Source organism: Meriones unguiculatus, chromosome 21 (assembly GCF_030254825.1).
Source record: "Meriones unguiculatus strain TT.TT164.6M chromosome 21, Bangor_MerUng_6.1, whole genome shotgun sequence".
Taxonomy (NCBI): Eukaryota; Metazoa; Chordata; class Mammalia; order Rodentia; family Muridae; genus Meriones; species Meriones unguiculatus.
Window position 1 is genome coordinate 55019788 of NC_083368.1, and position 18412 is coordinate 55038199.

Below are 18412 nucleotides of genomic sequence, written 5' to 3' on the forward strand. Positions count from 1 at the left end.
ATCATATCTTGTAGTTTCTTTAATGGATAGTCTTTAAACTCAAATTCATTGTTATTTATATAATTTTTAGGTAATAGATGCATACTCATTTAGTTTTAACAATCCACAAACCATACAATGATGATGGATGAACATGCATACACATTAAGTTCTGGCTTTAAAGGATGGTTCATTTCATTTCTAATGTCATTTCAACAACTGAATGCGATTAACTTTCCTGAGAAACAAGTTCCTCCACATTTAGAGAAAAAGCTGAAAATTTAAGTGCATATATAAACTGTCCATCTATCTTTATTCACAATTGTCAAAGCTTGGAAGCAGAAAAAAAATCAACTTTCAGTGTAAAAACTGACAAAAAGTGGCTACATCATCGATACAATGAAGTATTACTATATGCTTCCAAAAACTTTGCTTCTAATAAGACATGAAGAAAACCTAAGTACATACTCCTAAGTAGGAAAAATACCAATCCACAAAGGCCGTCTTACAACTCCAACTATACGGATGGAGATACTAAAAAGAGGGATGGGATTTCCAGGCCTTGGGGAGAGGTAGTCTGTGAACATGTGAAAGGCAGAGAACACTTAAGGTAACAGAAATAATTCATATGATTGTACAGCATTGGCTATGCATGATTATACCGGTGAGAGCCCAAAAATGACATGTCCATAATAAATGCTGGGGGCCACTGTCGGCACTCTTATTCTGACCACTCCATTCTTCTATGATACTAAAACTTTTCTCAAAAGTAAAGTCTATTATTCCTTTTTAAATGATAGTAATGTGTCCAAGATGAGTTTTAAAATAACTAATAGTCTCTTTACCACTTTCAAAGAAATTATGGGCATTGTAATAAAAACTTAATTCTTCATATATTTAAACCTCATTAATAGGTATTAAATGTTATTATTCTATAAAATAGTTCATTGGGCTTTAAAATTAAATACTGAATATCTAACAAAGTAAATTTAAATAATTGAATCTAACATTGGTAGCAGAGATGTCTTTTGCATGCTCTGCGTTGGAAGCTGAAGTGAAATGAAGCCAGATGTTAAGGCAATTCCACTTACATACTATAAAAGCAGGCAACCAAGTCTGCTCTGTGAAGAGAGTGATGAGTGGTGACTGATGTGGAATATGGCATGGGGTTTTGAAGGTTTGGGTCAGTGTTTAATATCCTTTTTGTGAATGTCCTGAGTTCTGCTCAGATGTTTTTGGTGGCTCTTATAGTTTTCTTACATGGATTTTATACACCCTTTATAATAATAAAGAAGATGATAGCAAGTACGGCTTTCCATTTCTCCTAGTTTTAAATAAAGAAAAGACATAGTAGAGAAAGGGAATATAAAGTTTAACTCAAGTCACCAGGGCATGTGACACACCATTAAACCTAGCACTCAAGAGGCAAAACAGGTGGATTCCTGTGCCTGGTCTCTATAGTGAGTTCCGTGTCATCCGGAGCTATATGATGACACCCTGTTTCAAACACTTAAATTAAATTAGCACACATATAATGTTTACATAAGAACAGTGAAGAAGAAAGGAGAAGTTAGGAATTGAAAAGAATACCCATTTAGAATTATCCTTACACAGGACAGGATTTTTCAGCACTACTCTGAGCTAATATAGATATTTTTTTTTAATTTTTTAAATTTTATTAATTACACTTTATTCACTTTGTATCCCTCCCCCTTCTTCACGCATGCCCCTCCCCAAGTCCACTGATAGGGGAGGTTCCCCTCTCCTTCTTTCTGATCTTAGTCTATCAGATCACATCAGGAGTGGCTACACTGTCATCTTATGTGGCCTGGTAAGGCTGCTCCCCCATCAGGGGGAGGTGATCAAAGAGTAGGCCAATCAGTTCATTAATTAAATTAAATTAGCACACATATAATGTTTACATAAGAACAGCAAAATAGAAAAGAGAAGTTAAGAATGCTTCAAGAAACTGAAAAGAATGCATATTTAGAATTAGCCTTACACAGGACAGACTTTCTCAGCACTACTCTGAGCTAATATAGACCTTACAGTCACCTATAAAACTTAAGTCAGCAAGGAAAAGCATGGGATCTGGAACAAATTAGAGATTTCCTAAGCAGCATTAAGAGTAACTTAAAATTATTACCTTTTATGAGACTTGTGTCTTACCACTTTCATTTGCTAAAATTTGAATTCTCATTTCTCTTTTAATTATTTTTAAAATGAATGGAGGGCTGCGGAGATAATTTGCTCTGCAAACACGCTTACTATGCGAGTATGAGGATGTGAATTCAGATCTTTTCTACTGTGCATTTACAGGCATGTGTGCATATGTCAGTAATTCAACACCTGGGATGCAAGGTCAGGAAATCCCAGAGTTCTCTGGCCAGACAGTCTAGCTGAACTGACGGAGCCCCGGGGCACTGAAAGATGATGAGTCAAGAGAGTAACGTGGGGAATGACAGCCGGTGCTCACCTGGGGTCTGAACACACACACACACGTCCAAAGGACACAGAGGAAGACAAGTACACTCCACACATGAAAGGAAGAAGAAAAAAAATGAATAAAACTTTTGATCCTCAACTAATTTTATGGTGTGGGTTTTACTGTTCTCTGACCTTTTTAAAACTGTTTTCTTTATTATTATTATTTATTACAATTTATTCACTTTGTATCTCGGATGTAGCCCCCTCCCTCATTTCCTTTTGGTCCCACCCCTCCTCCTTCTTCCCCTCCCATGACCCTCCCCCAGTGCACTGTTAGGGGAGGTCCTCCCCTTCCATCTGACCCTAGCCTATCAGGTCTCATCAGGACTGCTTAGATCCTCTTTCTCGATGGCCTAGTTAGGCCCCTTCACCATGGGGAGGTGATCAAAGACCTGGTCACTGAATCCAAACCTTGCTCCCCTTACTAGAAAACACACATAGAGACTGAGCTGTCCGTGAGCTACATCTGAACAAGGGGTCTAGGTTATCTCCATGCATGATCCTTGGTTGATTCATCAGTCTCTGCAGGACCCCATGAGCCCAGAATTTTTGACTCTGTTGGTCCTGTCCCCTCCAGGTCTTTCCATCTCCCCCATCTCCCATAACATTCCCTGCACTCTGCCCAGAGTTTGGCTATGAGTCTCAGTATCTGCTTTGATGTCCTTTCAGCACAGTTATGAGTATGCATGGTTCTCTGCTCGAGTTGGGTGTGACCCACAAGTTTTGGTTAACTTCTTTGCACAGACCTATGCTTCTCCTTTAGCTTATAAATAAGAGCAATTCCACCACGAGCCTTATCTAAAAGGGTCACTCTTTTCTAGCACACATGGTTGCTGTTTGAAGCAACAGTTTCTACCCCCAAACTCTCTTGTCATTTCACTCCAGGCAAAAATGGATTAATATGGATGTTCTTCCCTGTTATTTCATATCTCACAATAAGCTTCTAACAATAAATGAAAGGTTCAGACAGTGACTTCAAGTCAAATGAGAGAAAAAAAAGCCTAAACCATCTTGATAGTGGGTTAATAAAACCTTGAGAAAATGATAAATTACATTCAGACAACACACTATCTCTAATTATAGGAGATATCAGATGTTTGCTATCTAAGGTATACGGAGGAAATTTGTGAGAATATCTGTGTAATTGGGGAGTTTCGGTGTCTGTTTGATACTCAGTAGTCATATTCAGAGGGCTCGTTATTTTCAAGAGGCAGAAAGAAAAATAACAGCATCTGTTGATTATTCACAGTGTGCAGGTGTTGCATGAAGCCCTTAAGCAAGAAAGTATCTCATTAAATGTTTATAAAATGTGTGTGCTTATTATTCTGATTGAAAGATGAAACTATGGAGGTTTATACGATTTAACTGACTTACTCAGAATTTCAAAGCTGTGTGGGAGAGCGAGGACTGGAGTGATATCTGTCCATCAACATCTTAGAAGAGAGAAGAAAAGAAGCTTAAGATATGACCAACAATGAAGAGAAAAGTGTGATGTGGAAAAGAGAAAAAATAAAAATGGCGCGTTAGTGAACACTCGCCAAATGTTTGTTAGGTGAGTGCCACCACCTGTCTGCATAAATTCGATAAATAAACACTTTAAACAGTTAAAGCTAGTGGTTCAGATATGATGGCACATGAATATCGTTCCAGGGCTATGGAGGCTAAAGCAGGAGGACTGGCCAGTCTAAAGCAGAAAAAAGAACAGAGATTTTTAAAAAAGCATTTCTATTTATGGTTGTGAGCCTAGTCTTTAATGCCTGAGCCATTTCTCCAGCCCTACTTTGGGCAGAGTGGAGGGAATCATATGAAAGAAGGAGGAGATAGAAGGATCTGGAAGAGACAGGAGCTCCACAAGGAGAGCAACAGAGCCAAGAAATCTAGGCACAGGGGTCTTTTCTGAGACTGATACTCCAACCAAGGACCATGCATGGAGATAAGCTAGAACTCCTACACAGATGGAGTAGTCTCCAAGTGGGTACCCTAGTAAAGGGAACAGGGACTCTCTCTGACATGAACTCAGTAGCTGGCTCTTTGATCACGTCCCCTGAGGGAGGAGCAGCCTTACTAGGCCACAGAGAAAGACAGTGCAGCTGGTCCTGATGAGGCCTGATAGAATAGGATCAGATGGAAGGGGAGGAAGACCTCCCCTATTAGTAGACTAGGGGAGGGGTATGGGAGGAGATGACGGAGGGTGGGATTGGGAGGGGATAAGGGAGGGGGCCACAGCTGGGATACAAAGTGAATAAACTGTAATTAATTAAAAAAATAAAAAGAAAGTGTGTACATGGCTCAGAAAAATTATTTTATAGTCATGGTTTTTGAACATATCCAAAGAACTAAGAAAACTAAATCCCCTAGCTTAATGATTATCCACCAGAATTTAAAAGAACTTTTTCATTCACATCCTTCACTTTCAACTAACTTTGTGATTAAAACTTAATGTAATTATAAGAGTTAATAACCTTAAAGAGAAAAATAATCAAGGCTCCATTTTCATTTTCAGGCAGATTCTTGCTGAAAGAAAATATCAGAAAATAATTACCCCTTATAACACAGGACCTATTCTGTTAAATACCTTCCTTCATTAAAAAAGGAATGTATGTAATTTTGAGAGAAACAGAGGAAATAATGAGAGGATACACTGGGTTCAGTCTGTTCTATAAGAGTCCCACCCTCACATCGGCAGGAATGCACTTTTCCAAGAGACTAACGAACCCTGCTGGAAAAATCTGTTTCCTCATGCATAACACAAGCACCTTCTCCAGTGTCCAGCTTGGACTTTCTCTATTGATCCTCACAAACAGCATTTTGAAGCTTGCTGCTCTTAAAGATTCTTAAGTCCCCGGTCTCCAGACACCAATCTCATCATTACTGCAGAATCACACACAAACACACACACACACACTTCATAATAACACTATTGATAAAACAGTCCCCATTTATGGCACATGTCATCCATCCCTTTATTAAATACTTTCTAGTTGTTACTGTATGTTTATAGCTCACAGGAACTCTAGGGACATACGTGCCTCTGCTGTTATCATCAATATTTTAGAGATGAGAAAACCATTTAATGAGATTTCGTTATTTAACTCGTTTCACAAAGAGAAAATGGTAAGACTGGATTCCAGCTCGGGGTCTAGAGTCTGAGTTTCTGATCACTGTGAGAAGGAAACACTGTTAAATGCGAACTCTTTCTGACATGTTGTTCTCCATGGCCTCAGACCTTCCTCACCTACTTCTTCAGGCTTTGTTCAAGGCTTCCTACTACCTGTACCTTTCAGCTCAGTCTGCCACCGAGAGACTGGGTCCACGTCTCCCTGGGATCTGCTCATCACCCTTCCCTCTGCTTTCAGTGCATGAGGAGGAGTGACAGGAGTCACAAGAGGAAGGATGAGTAAGGGCCCTCAAGATGGCTCCACAGGGAAAGGCTCTCGCCCCCAAGTCTGATGACCTGAGCTTAATCTCTATACCTATAACGTGGATGGAGAGAACTGACATCAACAAGTTGTTTTCTGACCCACAGACATCTGTAAATGTGACAGCATACACATCAAATAAATAAATAAACGTATTTCTTAAAGATTAAGAAGAAGTAAAAGAATCCTATAAAGTCCATGAAGCTAAGTAAGAACAACAACAACAAAAAAAAAAAAAACAGAGTAATTCCATCCACGTACCTCACTCAAGCTTTAACTTATTCTAAGAAAAGATTTAGCACAATGATAACTTTATTCTTCATGGCGATAGAGGAAATTAGACTTTTAAAAGCCACTGTTTATCACATTACTCAGGAAACAGAGGCAGGTATGATTTTACTGCCAAATTTCTCCATGGTGTAATTTAGAGATTAATACTCTGTGGCCAACTTAAGTTTTCTTAATTATAAAGAAAAATACTTAATTTCAAATAACCTTCCTCATTTATCTTCATATATTCAGAATTATTGTGTTTTATGTTCACTTTTCTTAACTCTCTAAGCATTTCTAGGAAATATTGCCAAGTGTTTATTTCCACCTTATTAAGTGGGCTGAGAGATGCTCACTGCTTACCAAGCATTTTCTTTGCAAGATCTTCCGTTTAGATCTTAGAACCCATGTGAACCCTGGGCACAGCACAGAGAAGAGAAGGTGCCTTGCTTGGGCTTTCTAGCCAGATCGTCTAGCTGAATAGGTGGAATCTAGGCTTAATGTCAGATCTTGTTTGAAAACTTAAGGTAGACAAAAACATCCAGCCTCAGCCTCCAAACATGCACAGCACGAACAAGTCAACACAGACTTGTACACATACACACACAGATGCGCACACACACATACAAACATGCACACAGACAAACACATACAAACACAGCCATACACACATGCATACAAATACACATATTCACAAACACACCATGCATACTCAACACCACACATACACACATACACACATACACACATACACACATACCATATATGCACTAAACATGACACATCAAGAATGCACACATACACACCAGGTACACACTAAACAATACACATACACGCTCACACACAATACCACATACACTAATATGTCACATACCTTCAAATTATTAGTAGTCACTTCTTGATTTTAGACTAAAGTGGCTAGTTATCCAAAGGGATAGTATTTTCAGGGTCAGTAATGCTGGGCTTTGCTTTCTCTCTGTCTAACAGATAAGCTAACTTTAATCGTAAAGAGCACATATTATCCTTAAAACGATGACATTTTATTTGTTTGTCAATCGATAGACTTTTGTGTTTCATTTCCTACTTAGTATAGAAGCTAATGAAACAGCAGGTAGTATCAGTTTAATCAATAGTATAAATGCAAAATAAAAAAAAAATCTGAAACCACTCCAACAGTGGGTCTGTCACAAAAACGCAGAGAGGGCTCTCTTAGGGAAGCCTGTGACAGGGAAGGCTCAGGGCAGGGGTTCTCAACCTTCTTAGTGCTGCGACCCTTCCTCGGGTGGTGGAGACCCCCAACCACAGAACCATTTTGTTGCCACTTCATAACTATAATTTTGCTACTGTTATGAATCATAATTTAAACATTTTTGGAGATAGAGGTTCGCCAAAGGCGTCACGACTCACAGGTTGAGAACCACTGTTCTAGGGGGACATGAATTTGGGAGGGAATAAGAAGTGAGGAAGTTTGAAGAGGAGTTTGGATTGAGGAAAGGGAAAGGAGAAATGTTGTTATGCTATTACCTCAAAAATTAAAAGAAATAATTCAATTTTAAAATTGGCTGATATAACAAAACCTAAAATTTAAAAGTTCTCTCATATTTTGTGTCTACTTTATTGCCAGACATTATATTTGCAAAAAATAACCCACAGAATGACTTTACATAAATTATTGGTTTATGTAAGAAGTCTCTTAATGTTTCATGTTAATTCTTATTATTTTTCTAAAATAAATATTTTAATTTTTAAAATATATTGTCTTTTGATCAAATGATTAAAATCTAATGAGGACAGCAAAATGTTATTTTTTCTCTTTTAGTAATAACCTTTGCTATTTTGTTTTATATTTCATCATAATATTTTTAATTTATAGGAGCTAATGACAGTGTTAATTGTTCTAATACATCTACTTAATAGAAATAACTATAAACATACAGTAAAATGATAAGAGAACTATATTTTATCACATTTAAAATCCATTTTCTTTGTAGATGGTTTATTTTGTACTTATTACAATATAATTCATATTTTAACCAGAGGTTTTATATGCTATCATAAAATATTAATCATTTTGACCTATTAGCATGGTTGAACAGTATTTCTTAATATTGAGTTATACTTATTTTAGATAGTTGAAGATATTTCATATAAATCAACTTTGCTTCATAATGGGACTACATATGTTGTTCAGAGCCTCATAATTATATTTTAGAATTATTCAATTAAGTTCTTAAAATCAATAGGGTTTCTCAAGAACATATTGGTAAATTTCACCTCACTGCCTGTCTCTTGCAAATGTCCGTGTTTTGCTCTATAAAGCTGAGCATGGTAATGGTGCAGTGCTACTCAGTTCAGTCAAGTGTCTCCTCACACTTGGTGTCATGGAATTCAGGAACAGTATAACGTAACTCCAAATGTCATATAACTCCCAAGTTGATGCCTGCATTGCTTCTCCCAGATGCTGTTCTAGCCTTAATTGTGTCTTCCCCCATCTAACAAATTCTTGTCATGAAGCAACAAGATTCAGAGACCAAAATGTTGCTTTCTCTGCCTTCCATCTTAGACTAAGTCACACAGTGAAATTTTATAAGTTCCCCTTCAAACCCAAGGGTACCCATGACAATCAGGCGTGTTCCTGTTTTGGAAAAGCATCTGCTGTCTGACCTGAGAGTGTTACAAGACTCAGTGTCTCATAGTTGAAACTGAGACTTTATTGACAAATTATATATATATATATATATATATTTATATATATGTATATATATATCCTTACATATATAACATTGTAACTCTCAGCAGGAGTCCTAAAACAAAAGAGAGTACTTGCGTTGCTCTGCAGATCAAATGGGAAATCAGTACAATAAGAACAGCTAGACAGAGACAGAGATCTGGGTTTCATTTATTTGTTTGTTTGTTTGTTTGTTTATCTATCTATTTATTTATTTATTTTAACTATCTCTTTTTCTTAAATATGTCACAATCTCCTTTGAGCTTTCTGGGCATGTTTTCATAGGTTCTTTACATTACTGTAGTTGAAGAAGTTTTTGTTGTTGTTACCTAACAACCAAATAATACCAATTACTGCATGCTATGGCGCTTGACTTTCCCCAAATCTGAGCTCAAAGAAAAGTAAAAGGAACAGAGGTATCGCCGAAAGTCAAGTCAGTACTTTTTATGCTAAGTATGGTTCCTTTGTTCTGGAAAATTTTTTGATTCTTTACAAGATGTAGAGTATTAATATTTTATAGTTTTGGAGTAAAAAATAGACATGGTTGCTTAAATTTCAAAAAGAGGTGTCTTTTGATAGATCTTAGAGTTTTAAAAATTTATAAAAGGAAACGTTTTGTTCAAATAGTTGCAATGAAAGTACCCTAAAAGGCAAGTCTTTGCCAGGTAGAGAGGAGAGGCGACAAAACATGAATGGAAGCATGGACCGCCCTGCAGATGCCAGGATTCAAAACGTGCTTACAATACAGAGTCGGGAATGAATGCTCCAGGAAAGGAGGAAATCAATCTGACAGAAATCAATAAAACTACTATTGCAGCTTATGCTTTTGTTGTCAAAGTGGGAATTTTCAGTTTAGTGCTTTGATTGCATACTTCATCTTTAAATAGCTATTTGTGATAGAATAATTCAGGTCTGAAATGCTAATAGTTTGTCATTCTAAATTCTAGCATGTTCTTTACACTCTCAATACTAAAACACGTTATAAAATGTATCAACTTTTAAACTAAGTGTGTATCTCTAAACTGTTACTTAAGTAGCTTGGTTAAACTTTCAGTATGTTTAGTAGTCCTTGGTTATAGTCTCAGCAAGAACAACTCTTTTTTTAAACTTTAATTCTCTCATACATTATCCTTCAACTTTCCCAGATAAATGCCTTCTGTTTCCCTTAAAAAACAAAACAAAACAAAACAAACAAACAAAAAAAAAAACAACGGTCTCCTAGGGATATCCAACAACTAACAATGTAGAATAGGACTAGGCACAAACCCTCATATTATGGCCGGACATGGCAAGCCAGTAACAGGAAAAGGGTCACAAACAACGCACTCCCATTGTTTGGAGTCTCACAAAAAACACCAAGCTGTACAACCAATATATATGCAGAGCACCTAGCTTAGACCCACACATGATCCTTTTATACCAAGAGTCTGCACAGCACCCAGTTGCTTGGGCTACTTTATCACCTCCTCTTACAAAGTAGGCGTTTCTGTCTCCAAATCGATTGCATGATTTCACTAATTCAAATGTAAAGAGTCCAAAAACAAAACAAAACAGTATTTTGCCATATTAATATAAACAAGAAAAGTCTTGGTAAAGTTATTACAAAGAAGTCAATGTTCTTTGAGGTAGCCACTGTTCAACGTTTAAATTATTACTAAATACTTTCATCCAGCGGGTCAGACTGAGGGTACCATTCTTAAATTACTTGAAAGAACACTATGCATTTCACTGATCCTGACAGTAAAACTGTGCAAATTTAGCAGTTTGGGGTTTTGTTGTTGCTGTTGTTTTGTTTTGTTTTTTTGCAAAGCCATCTTTAACATTGCGAGAGTGTCCCTAAAGCATATTTGCTGCCATGTAGTATAGGCTACTCTGTTTCTGAGTGAGCACATCTGGGCTCTTAGGAAAGTGAAATCTAGTCCTGAAGAATACTTGGTACAACCCTCGGCACCCATTACACAACCAGTCCTTGACTGTCTGTTCAGTTAGTTGAGAACACTGGCCATTGCCAACATAACCCATTCAAGGAGATTCCGGGTAATGCCACAAAGCAGCAGAACACTGCAATCCCAAAATAAGATGCACATTGCAAACATCTGCATAAAACATCAACTGTGAAAGCCCTGCAAAAGGTAGTGAGTCCACCACGTGTACAGCTACATACCGTAACCATTTCCCTGCTGAAACCCTTTAAGGAGCTTTTTGGCCAGTTAGTGGAAGGAAAGGAAGTTTTGATTATCCAATCTCTTTAACCCAGAAAACCTATTAAATGACTGAAGCATTGTATTTATGAATGGGATGATTTAGAGAACAGAAGTTTTAAAACAGGAGATGTAAACCTCTTTATTCGTTCATTCTTCACAGCATTCTTCATTCATTCTTCATTCATTCATTCATTCCTCCTCATCTCAGCAGACACAAAAGGTGGAGTATCCCACCCTCCCTGAAAACCCCTCTCATGAAACAGCCAGTTGAATTTCTTAGCTTTGATCACAGGCATACTAAAGGGCAAAGAGGAGGCTTTAGCTGTGGCTGCAACGTCTGTTAAATAGCATTGTTCATTTGGCTGCCAGAGGCCCATGAAAAGCTTTTAGAAATAATTTTAGAAATAATTTCAAACAGTATTCTCTCCTCAGATTGTTTTGCATTCTTCCCACCATACAGGTTTTATTGCAGACCACTTTTAGGTTTTGATTGTATTGAAAATGCATAAGTCCTTTATTTAACTTTCTAAATCAGTGCTTTCTTCATTATTAATACTCTGATGTCATACCTCTATTTGAACACTCTTATATGCCTTTGTAAAAATCACAAACAGCCAAGGTATTAATAATGAAAATAATTAATAGGTAGCTCAATACTAAGATATTATTTTATATTGCCAGAAAATAATTATTTAAACATTTCTTAAGCTCATGTTCAGGTTTCTCACCTTTTATAATTAACAAACAAATCTCACCCCTCACAAAACACATCTTCAAGGACCATGGAGAAATTTTCTTTCAAGTCTATACACTAAAATCCATAATTTCCTGAGCCCACGTTGGGAGTCTGTGGACTGTTGAATCTGACACAGTCCTAGACTGATTCAGTCCAAATGAACAAGGCTTAGGACTGCCTACAAGACCACACCTGATCTATAAGGAGATGTCCCTGCTTCATCCTGTCTCAACATTTTCTCTTCTCTAGACTAAATCTTTCCTATATAAATTTTATTTATAATATGACGTTCTTTTTTTTTTCAAAACATGTTGTATTTTATATCATTAGTTTCTTGTGCTCACTGGGTTAATATCTCTTCTAATAAGCTCACAGTCCTCTGACTCTTCTATTTTACTTGCAATATATCTTTAGCGTCTATTAGAAGGCTGAACACACAGGACATATAGAAGTGAGTTAACCTATCAATGTGGACTGAAGAACTCAGGGATCATTGGAGTCCAGAGGCAAATTGTCTTAACAGCCATTAGACATTAAGATACTCTCTAATAGTCCATAATTGCATCATTACATCGGAGGTTAGTATAATAATTGAAGCCATCAAGAAGAGTTAGCACTTGATGCATGGTTAAGATAAAAGTAAAATTAGTAATTCACCTTTAAATTGCATTCACTGAGTATTTCTTTAAAGTATTTCCTTTTCAGGGGTGAGCTTCGGTTATTGAGAAAAATCTGCTCATTTGCATTCTTCTTCCCACTTCCTAGCACTGTTGGAGAAATGAAGTGTTCCCTAACCTCACATTAGAGTAAATAACTTTACATTGTAACAGTCCTCTTTTGTTCAATTTTATAGCTGCACAAAAATTATTTTCAAACTCTCCTCAGTGTTTATATTAACAAAAGAATTAAAGCTATATAATGATTCTAGGAAATTTTGCTAGAGAAGAGGGTGCCCTGTAATGAAAACAGACCAAATTATTCCTTACATTGCCTACACAAAGCAAGAGACAGCATCTCTGCTTGAATTCTAAATGGAAGATGACCTTGTGCTGTTTGGAGGAAGGCTGGCAGCTGAGGTCACCAGAGCCTATTGTGACAGAGAGTGCGGCACTGTGCACAGCCCAAAGGCATGTCCATTGTGTGGATTACAGCCAAGCTGAAAGAATTAGACAGCTCAGCGCATTCCATCATCTTATTTGAAATTGATGGCCAAAGTCATGGGCAGCAACCGCTACCTCTCTTAGGAAAGGACAGCAGCATTGAGAAGCTCCAACAGTTCAAACAGGCAGTTCAGCTATCCACAACCAAATACTGAGTCCAGTGGATTCTGTGCTGGGTTATTGTGACAGTTACAAAAGCAACACTCTGCTTCTGCAGTAAGAAACTACCACCTACTCAACTCCTTGCTACAACATGACTAAATCATGAAGAAAATGCAGGTAAAGTAGACATAAAAATAAAAATACAACAAAAGTCTTGAAGTATTATAGTAACTCCATAATTTTCCTCATCAGCTTAGTGTTTAAGAGGTGTAATGTCAGTCTAAAACAAATTTCTATCAGTTATTCATTACATGCGCAAAACATTCTTAAAAGTGAATTTGATCTATTGACGGTGGTTCTAAGTGAGCCTTCATGATGATTTCTGAAAGAGTGATATGATATTTAAGTAGACTATTTTGATTGACGGAGAATTATTTTTAACTGTTGTTTCTTTCAGGAACAGATTAAGGGCAGTACAAAAATATGTTTCAGATTGAAAAGCAGGTGGAAATTTTCACACTTCAGCGCAAAACATACTTCTTCTCATCTTTGGATTTCTACTTCATCCAAACATCTTCTGTACATTAGGGCTACGGAACGCCCTACTGTTTAATGTTGAGATAGAATCAAAGTTGTGACTTACCGTTAAAATTCACGGCCCTGATGTAACCCAGTAGCTCTTTCCCATCGACGGTGACCATCCGGGGGCAAAGGCCAGTGTACCCAGGGCAGAGCTCTTTGTGCATGTTGTGCAGGGCGTAAGCCATGGAGTACACCGCGTCAATTACAAACTGAACCTTTCCTTCCTGTTCGTAAGATGAATCCCGGGCAATGCGCTCCAGCCCTGCAAAGGAGAGCCAGAACCGTCAACGGACGGTGTTAGATTTCAAATGACCAGAGCGGTGATTTCCAGTCTTTCAACTTGATGAGACACAGGTATTATTTTTTTATTGTGTTAGTTCTGAACCTACTAAGTGAGGTTTTTATACTTGGTGTTTGGAAAGAGCAAACTATGATTTAACTAGTAGCATAAAAAAAATAGAAGTCATATATGCACTGTTTCCTCCTTTTCACAACCCATTATGTTTTACTTTTTAATAATTATGTTACATATTGTCAATGCTACAAACTTTTTTAAAATGTGTAAAATGCAATGTTTTCATCTACTTTTGTTTCCAGAGAAGCACTGTATTACTGGTCTAATGCAAAGTGCCTTTCTGTCTCATATCAATTCTTGTTTTGAAAGTGCTGTATTTAGAAGTATTTTTGTAAGTATTGAATGATAATGTTTGTTTAAGTGACTCTGGATATCTTATAAAGAATCATTCAATTTATTTCCTCCTTGAACTCAATCTTCTCTTTTAACTTTCTATTAAAAAGACGTAGGTCTCTTAAAATAAATGTTAGTGGGAATAATTGTACCCATGTTTAGGCATCGTAGGCCTATAACTTAGCAGTATGTGTGTTGAAGTTTATCACTTAAAATGCAAGAGAAGCACAGAATTTTTTTTAAATGTAAAATAATTAGACATCAGCTATAAACCAACTATCTAATTTTGAAGATGAGGAATCTGGAAATTTTGATTATGACAGTCACAGAGCACATAGAACAGACTCTAGAAACTTCTCCAAGTCTCAGACTAAAAACTCAGTGTTCCCTCTTTCTTCTGGGAGAAAACATTCTTAATATCCAGAGCATAGGGTATAACAAAACGGAAAAAAAAAGAGAAAAACATGAAAAGTTTACTACATGTTAGAAAACCCTACCCAGCATCCCAACCTCTCCAAACTTTATTCATCATAAACAAAGTTTGTACTTTAGATTTGCTCCTGGATCCCAGGATTACATAATAAATAATTTTTGAACATAACAAATATTTACTTTTCTAACACTGATCTATACATCTTCTAAATTTAGTGGGTTAAATTGAAATGTTTAATATTGGGGTGTTTCTACTGAAGTCATTTAACTTATTTACTGAATATTTTTATTTGATTGCTGGACTGTTTTTCCCTCTGATTTCAGTCATCTCTAGTGTTCTGCTCCTTTAGATTCTATTGGCTACTGTTCTGGATGCCAAAATCTGTCATGATGTTAAATTTTGCACCTCCATTTTTATATAGGATTTTTTTTTCATTTTTCTGATATCTCTATGTCTATTCTCCAAAACCAAACATCCTTTCTCTCCACCTCAAATTTACACATACTTCATGTTATCAATATTTCCATCTAGACATAATAGAACCCAAAGCATACACTACAAAGTGTGAAACATCACATCAAATTAGTAATCAGCGAAAGCCATTTGGAAAAAATCATTTCTTGTAATTAAAAACTGTAAAAGCTTTTTTATCGCTTGATGGACACTCTCACATTTGCAATTGCTTTGTCTCTAGAAATTACATGCTCCCAAGTCACACTGGGTCTAAAACCAGATTCCCATTGTCAGATTTTAAAGTAGTACTTTTCTAAAACCTCCTTCTGAGGATATTTCAAGCTTAGGGGTGTAAAGACGGAAACACAGTCAGCTCTCCCAAAGAGGCCCTCCATGGCTCCAGAGGGCATGTGGCCCCTCAGCAGTCTGAGCTAGTCAGGTATCATGTCATGCAGCTACAGGAACAATTTCTCCTCCGCATCTCTGTGGGACCATGACAACTTGCCAGGACAATACTAAGCCCCTAATTTCATCATGTTCCCTGTGAAGCAAGTCTTTCAGCTCTGCCTCCAACCTATGTCCCATAATCTTAATCAAAAAGCAGACAATTCATAAATAAATGCTAATGAAAGAAAGACTACAGCAAATAAAATACTGGCTCTTTCTTCTTAGACTCCTCTCTGGTTACCAGCTACTCTGTCTGGTAAATTATGAATTGAGGCTTTTCCCCAGGACATGAGAGCAAGATCTGAGCAGTCTTGGAAAAGCCATAGCATTTCCTGAGAAAACAAAGGGCAGGAAAGTCAGTGATAGAAAACTGGAAGAAAAAAAAAAAAAAAACTGTTTGTCTAAGACTGATGCCTGGATGATTACCAAACATTTTCTTGACTTTGATTCACTGAGCCTGAAGAATCAACATGGAGTTCAGTAGGCATAAAGCTGCTGTTCTCACTCACCTCTATAAGAATAGACACCAGGTGCCACCCTAGATTTGCTGGACTCAAATCTCCTGAGACTGGAAACAAGAGGACTTTAAAAAGCTTCCCCAGAAACTGCGATATAGCCAGGCTGATCTGGGGACCATTTCTTGGGAGCCACTACTCCCTACCTAATCTATTTAGAAATAGAAATGGACCCAGATAATTTTATGGTGTTGTACTATCAAGAGAATTTGTTCCTGAGAGCGCATCTAGAAGAAAATCTAACTGAGTCCTCTTCCCCTTTGCCCATCATATGAAGAGTTGAAGGCCATGTAGTCACTGTTCTGTATCTTTGTGGAGTTCTGTTCCAGATCTCCAGTGAATATCAACATTCACAGTTATTCAAGAAATCCCTCCAAGAAAACATGGTAGTATTTACCTGTAACTCGTGCACATTCTTTTAAAAAGTATCTAGAGGCTTCTAATACCCCCCACAAGGCAAAGCCTGTACGGACAGCTGTTATACTTCATTGTTTCTGGAATAATGCTGAGAGAAATATGTCAAGAACTCTCTCTATATATGCATTTAAAAAATGTTTTTCGTTTATGGTTGGCTCAATCTTCATTTGTAAAATGTGTGGATAAAGACTGATAAGTGTATAACTCCTTATTCTATAAATTTTAGAACTTCTACTGTTCTACATGTGTTTGAACATACAGGGTGGTGTAGGACTGATTTCAAGCAGAAGCCAGAAAACCGTTAATTATCTGTTAATAAGAACATGTGAGGAATTAAGTACTTTCCTCTAGCAGGAGGTGCAAGAGGAGTAGAGAGAGTAGAAACAGAGGTGATGGGCACAGTCTGAAGCCCTGGAAGTGAAAACGGCAGGGGAAGATTTTAAGCAGGAATGTATCATCTTCCGTACAAAGCTGTGCTACTGGGCTCAGCAAATTTTTCTACTGTGCATCCTCCTCCTCTTCCTCTTCTTCCTCTTCTGTAAATGTAATTTATATGTTTTTGTTTTCTCTTTCTTTTGATGGCTTTAAAGAAAAAGGGTAAAAGCCCATCACTGGAGGCTGGTAGTGGTTGGCAATCATGCAACTGGCAGGAAACACCTTAGCCATTACTTCATAGCCATTACTGGACACGAAAAAATTCAGGCATTTTGAAATCTCCCATCACCGAAGAACTAAACCTAACATTATACTTACACGAATATTTTTACTTTTTAATTGGTTGCCACAGTGCATACCTATAATCCCGCTGTGTATGGAGGCTAAAGCGTGAGGATTACAGGTTCAAGGAAGGCACGAGATACATAGTGAGGCCCTGTAACCAGGGTCTGAGGGGAGGGAGTAGATGGGAAAGCACTTGCTGTGCAGGCTGGGGAACTGAATGCAGATCCCCAGTAGCTACCTCTGACTCACACCTGTAGTGCCACTGCTGTGGGTGCAGGGACAGAAGACAAAATCCCGGTGCTCACTACTCAGCAAGCCTACACGAACCAGTGGACTCAGAATCTGTCTCAAAACCTGAGGTGGAAAATGTAGGAGATTCATCATCACCCTTGGCCTCCACGCACTCATAAACACCCATGCACTCATATCTACACATCCATGTTATAGAAACTGACTGCGTGACCACCCCAAGGTATGGTTAAGTGGAAGGCTTTATTATAGATATGAGGAAGACAACAGGCAGAGCATGTGGAAGAGTTCATGGCAGAGAGAGCACATAATAGACTGAACATGTCTAGCAGATTAGGCCTGGCCGTGAGAGACGCAGAAGCAGAGTTGGGGTGGGGGTGGGGGAAATAGAGAGATGAAGCTAGAGAGCAGACTGAGAGATGCCAAAGAAGAGGACTAAGAGCATGTAGCCAAAAGAGCAGCGTTACAAGAAGAATGGATGCTGGGGAGGTGCTAAGAGGCAGGGCAGATAGCTGTTTGTCCCTTATGCCCATGGTAAGGGAAATAGCTCCCTTGGCAGAAGAAAATGGCTTCCCGAGTTCCCATGCCTCTCTGTCTTTGTCTAACCACCAGAGTTTGGGAAAGTGTGTTTCCTTTGGACTTGATACTTTCCTGTGCATGAAAACACATGCACACACACGCACACACACACACTCACACACATTCACACACACACAAATATGTGTGCATACACAGAAAGTAAATAAATAAGTTTTGTAATATTCTCATATAGTCTCTCATGAGTATATTATGATTTTGTTTTAAAGGCACTGAAAGCTCTGTT

At 37.7% G+C, this 18412-nt stretch overlaps 1 protein-coding gene across 7 annotated transcripts in view; it reads right to left on the minus strand.

Annotated features, from left to right (window-relative positions):
* The window catches only part of Grm8 (glutamate metabotropic receptor 8), an 809809-nt gene that overhangs the window by 303875 nt on the left and 487522 nt on the right, over positions 1–18412 (minus strand). For all 7 annotated transcript variants that reach the window (XM_060374210.1, XM_060374213.1, XM_060374214.1 and 4 more), the window contains exon 7: positions 13729–13929. In XM_060374210.1, the coding sequence (XP_060230193.1) occupies positions 13729–13929 (201 nt within the window). The remainder of the gene's footprint in view (positions 1–13728; positions 13930–18412) is intronic.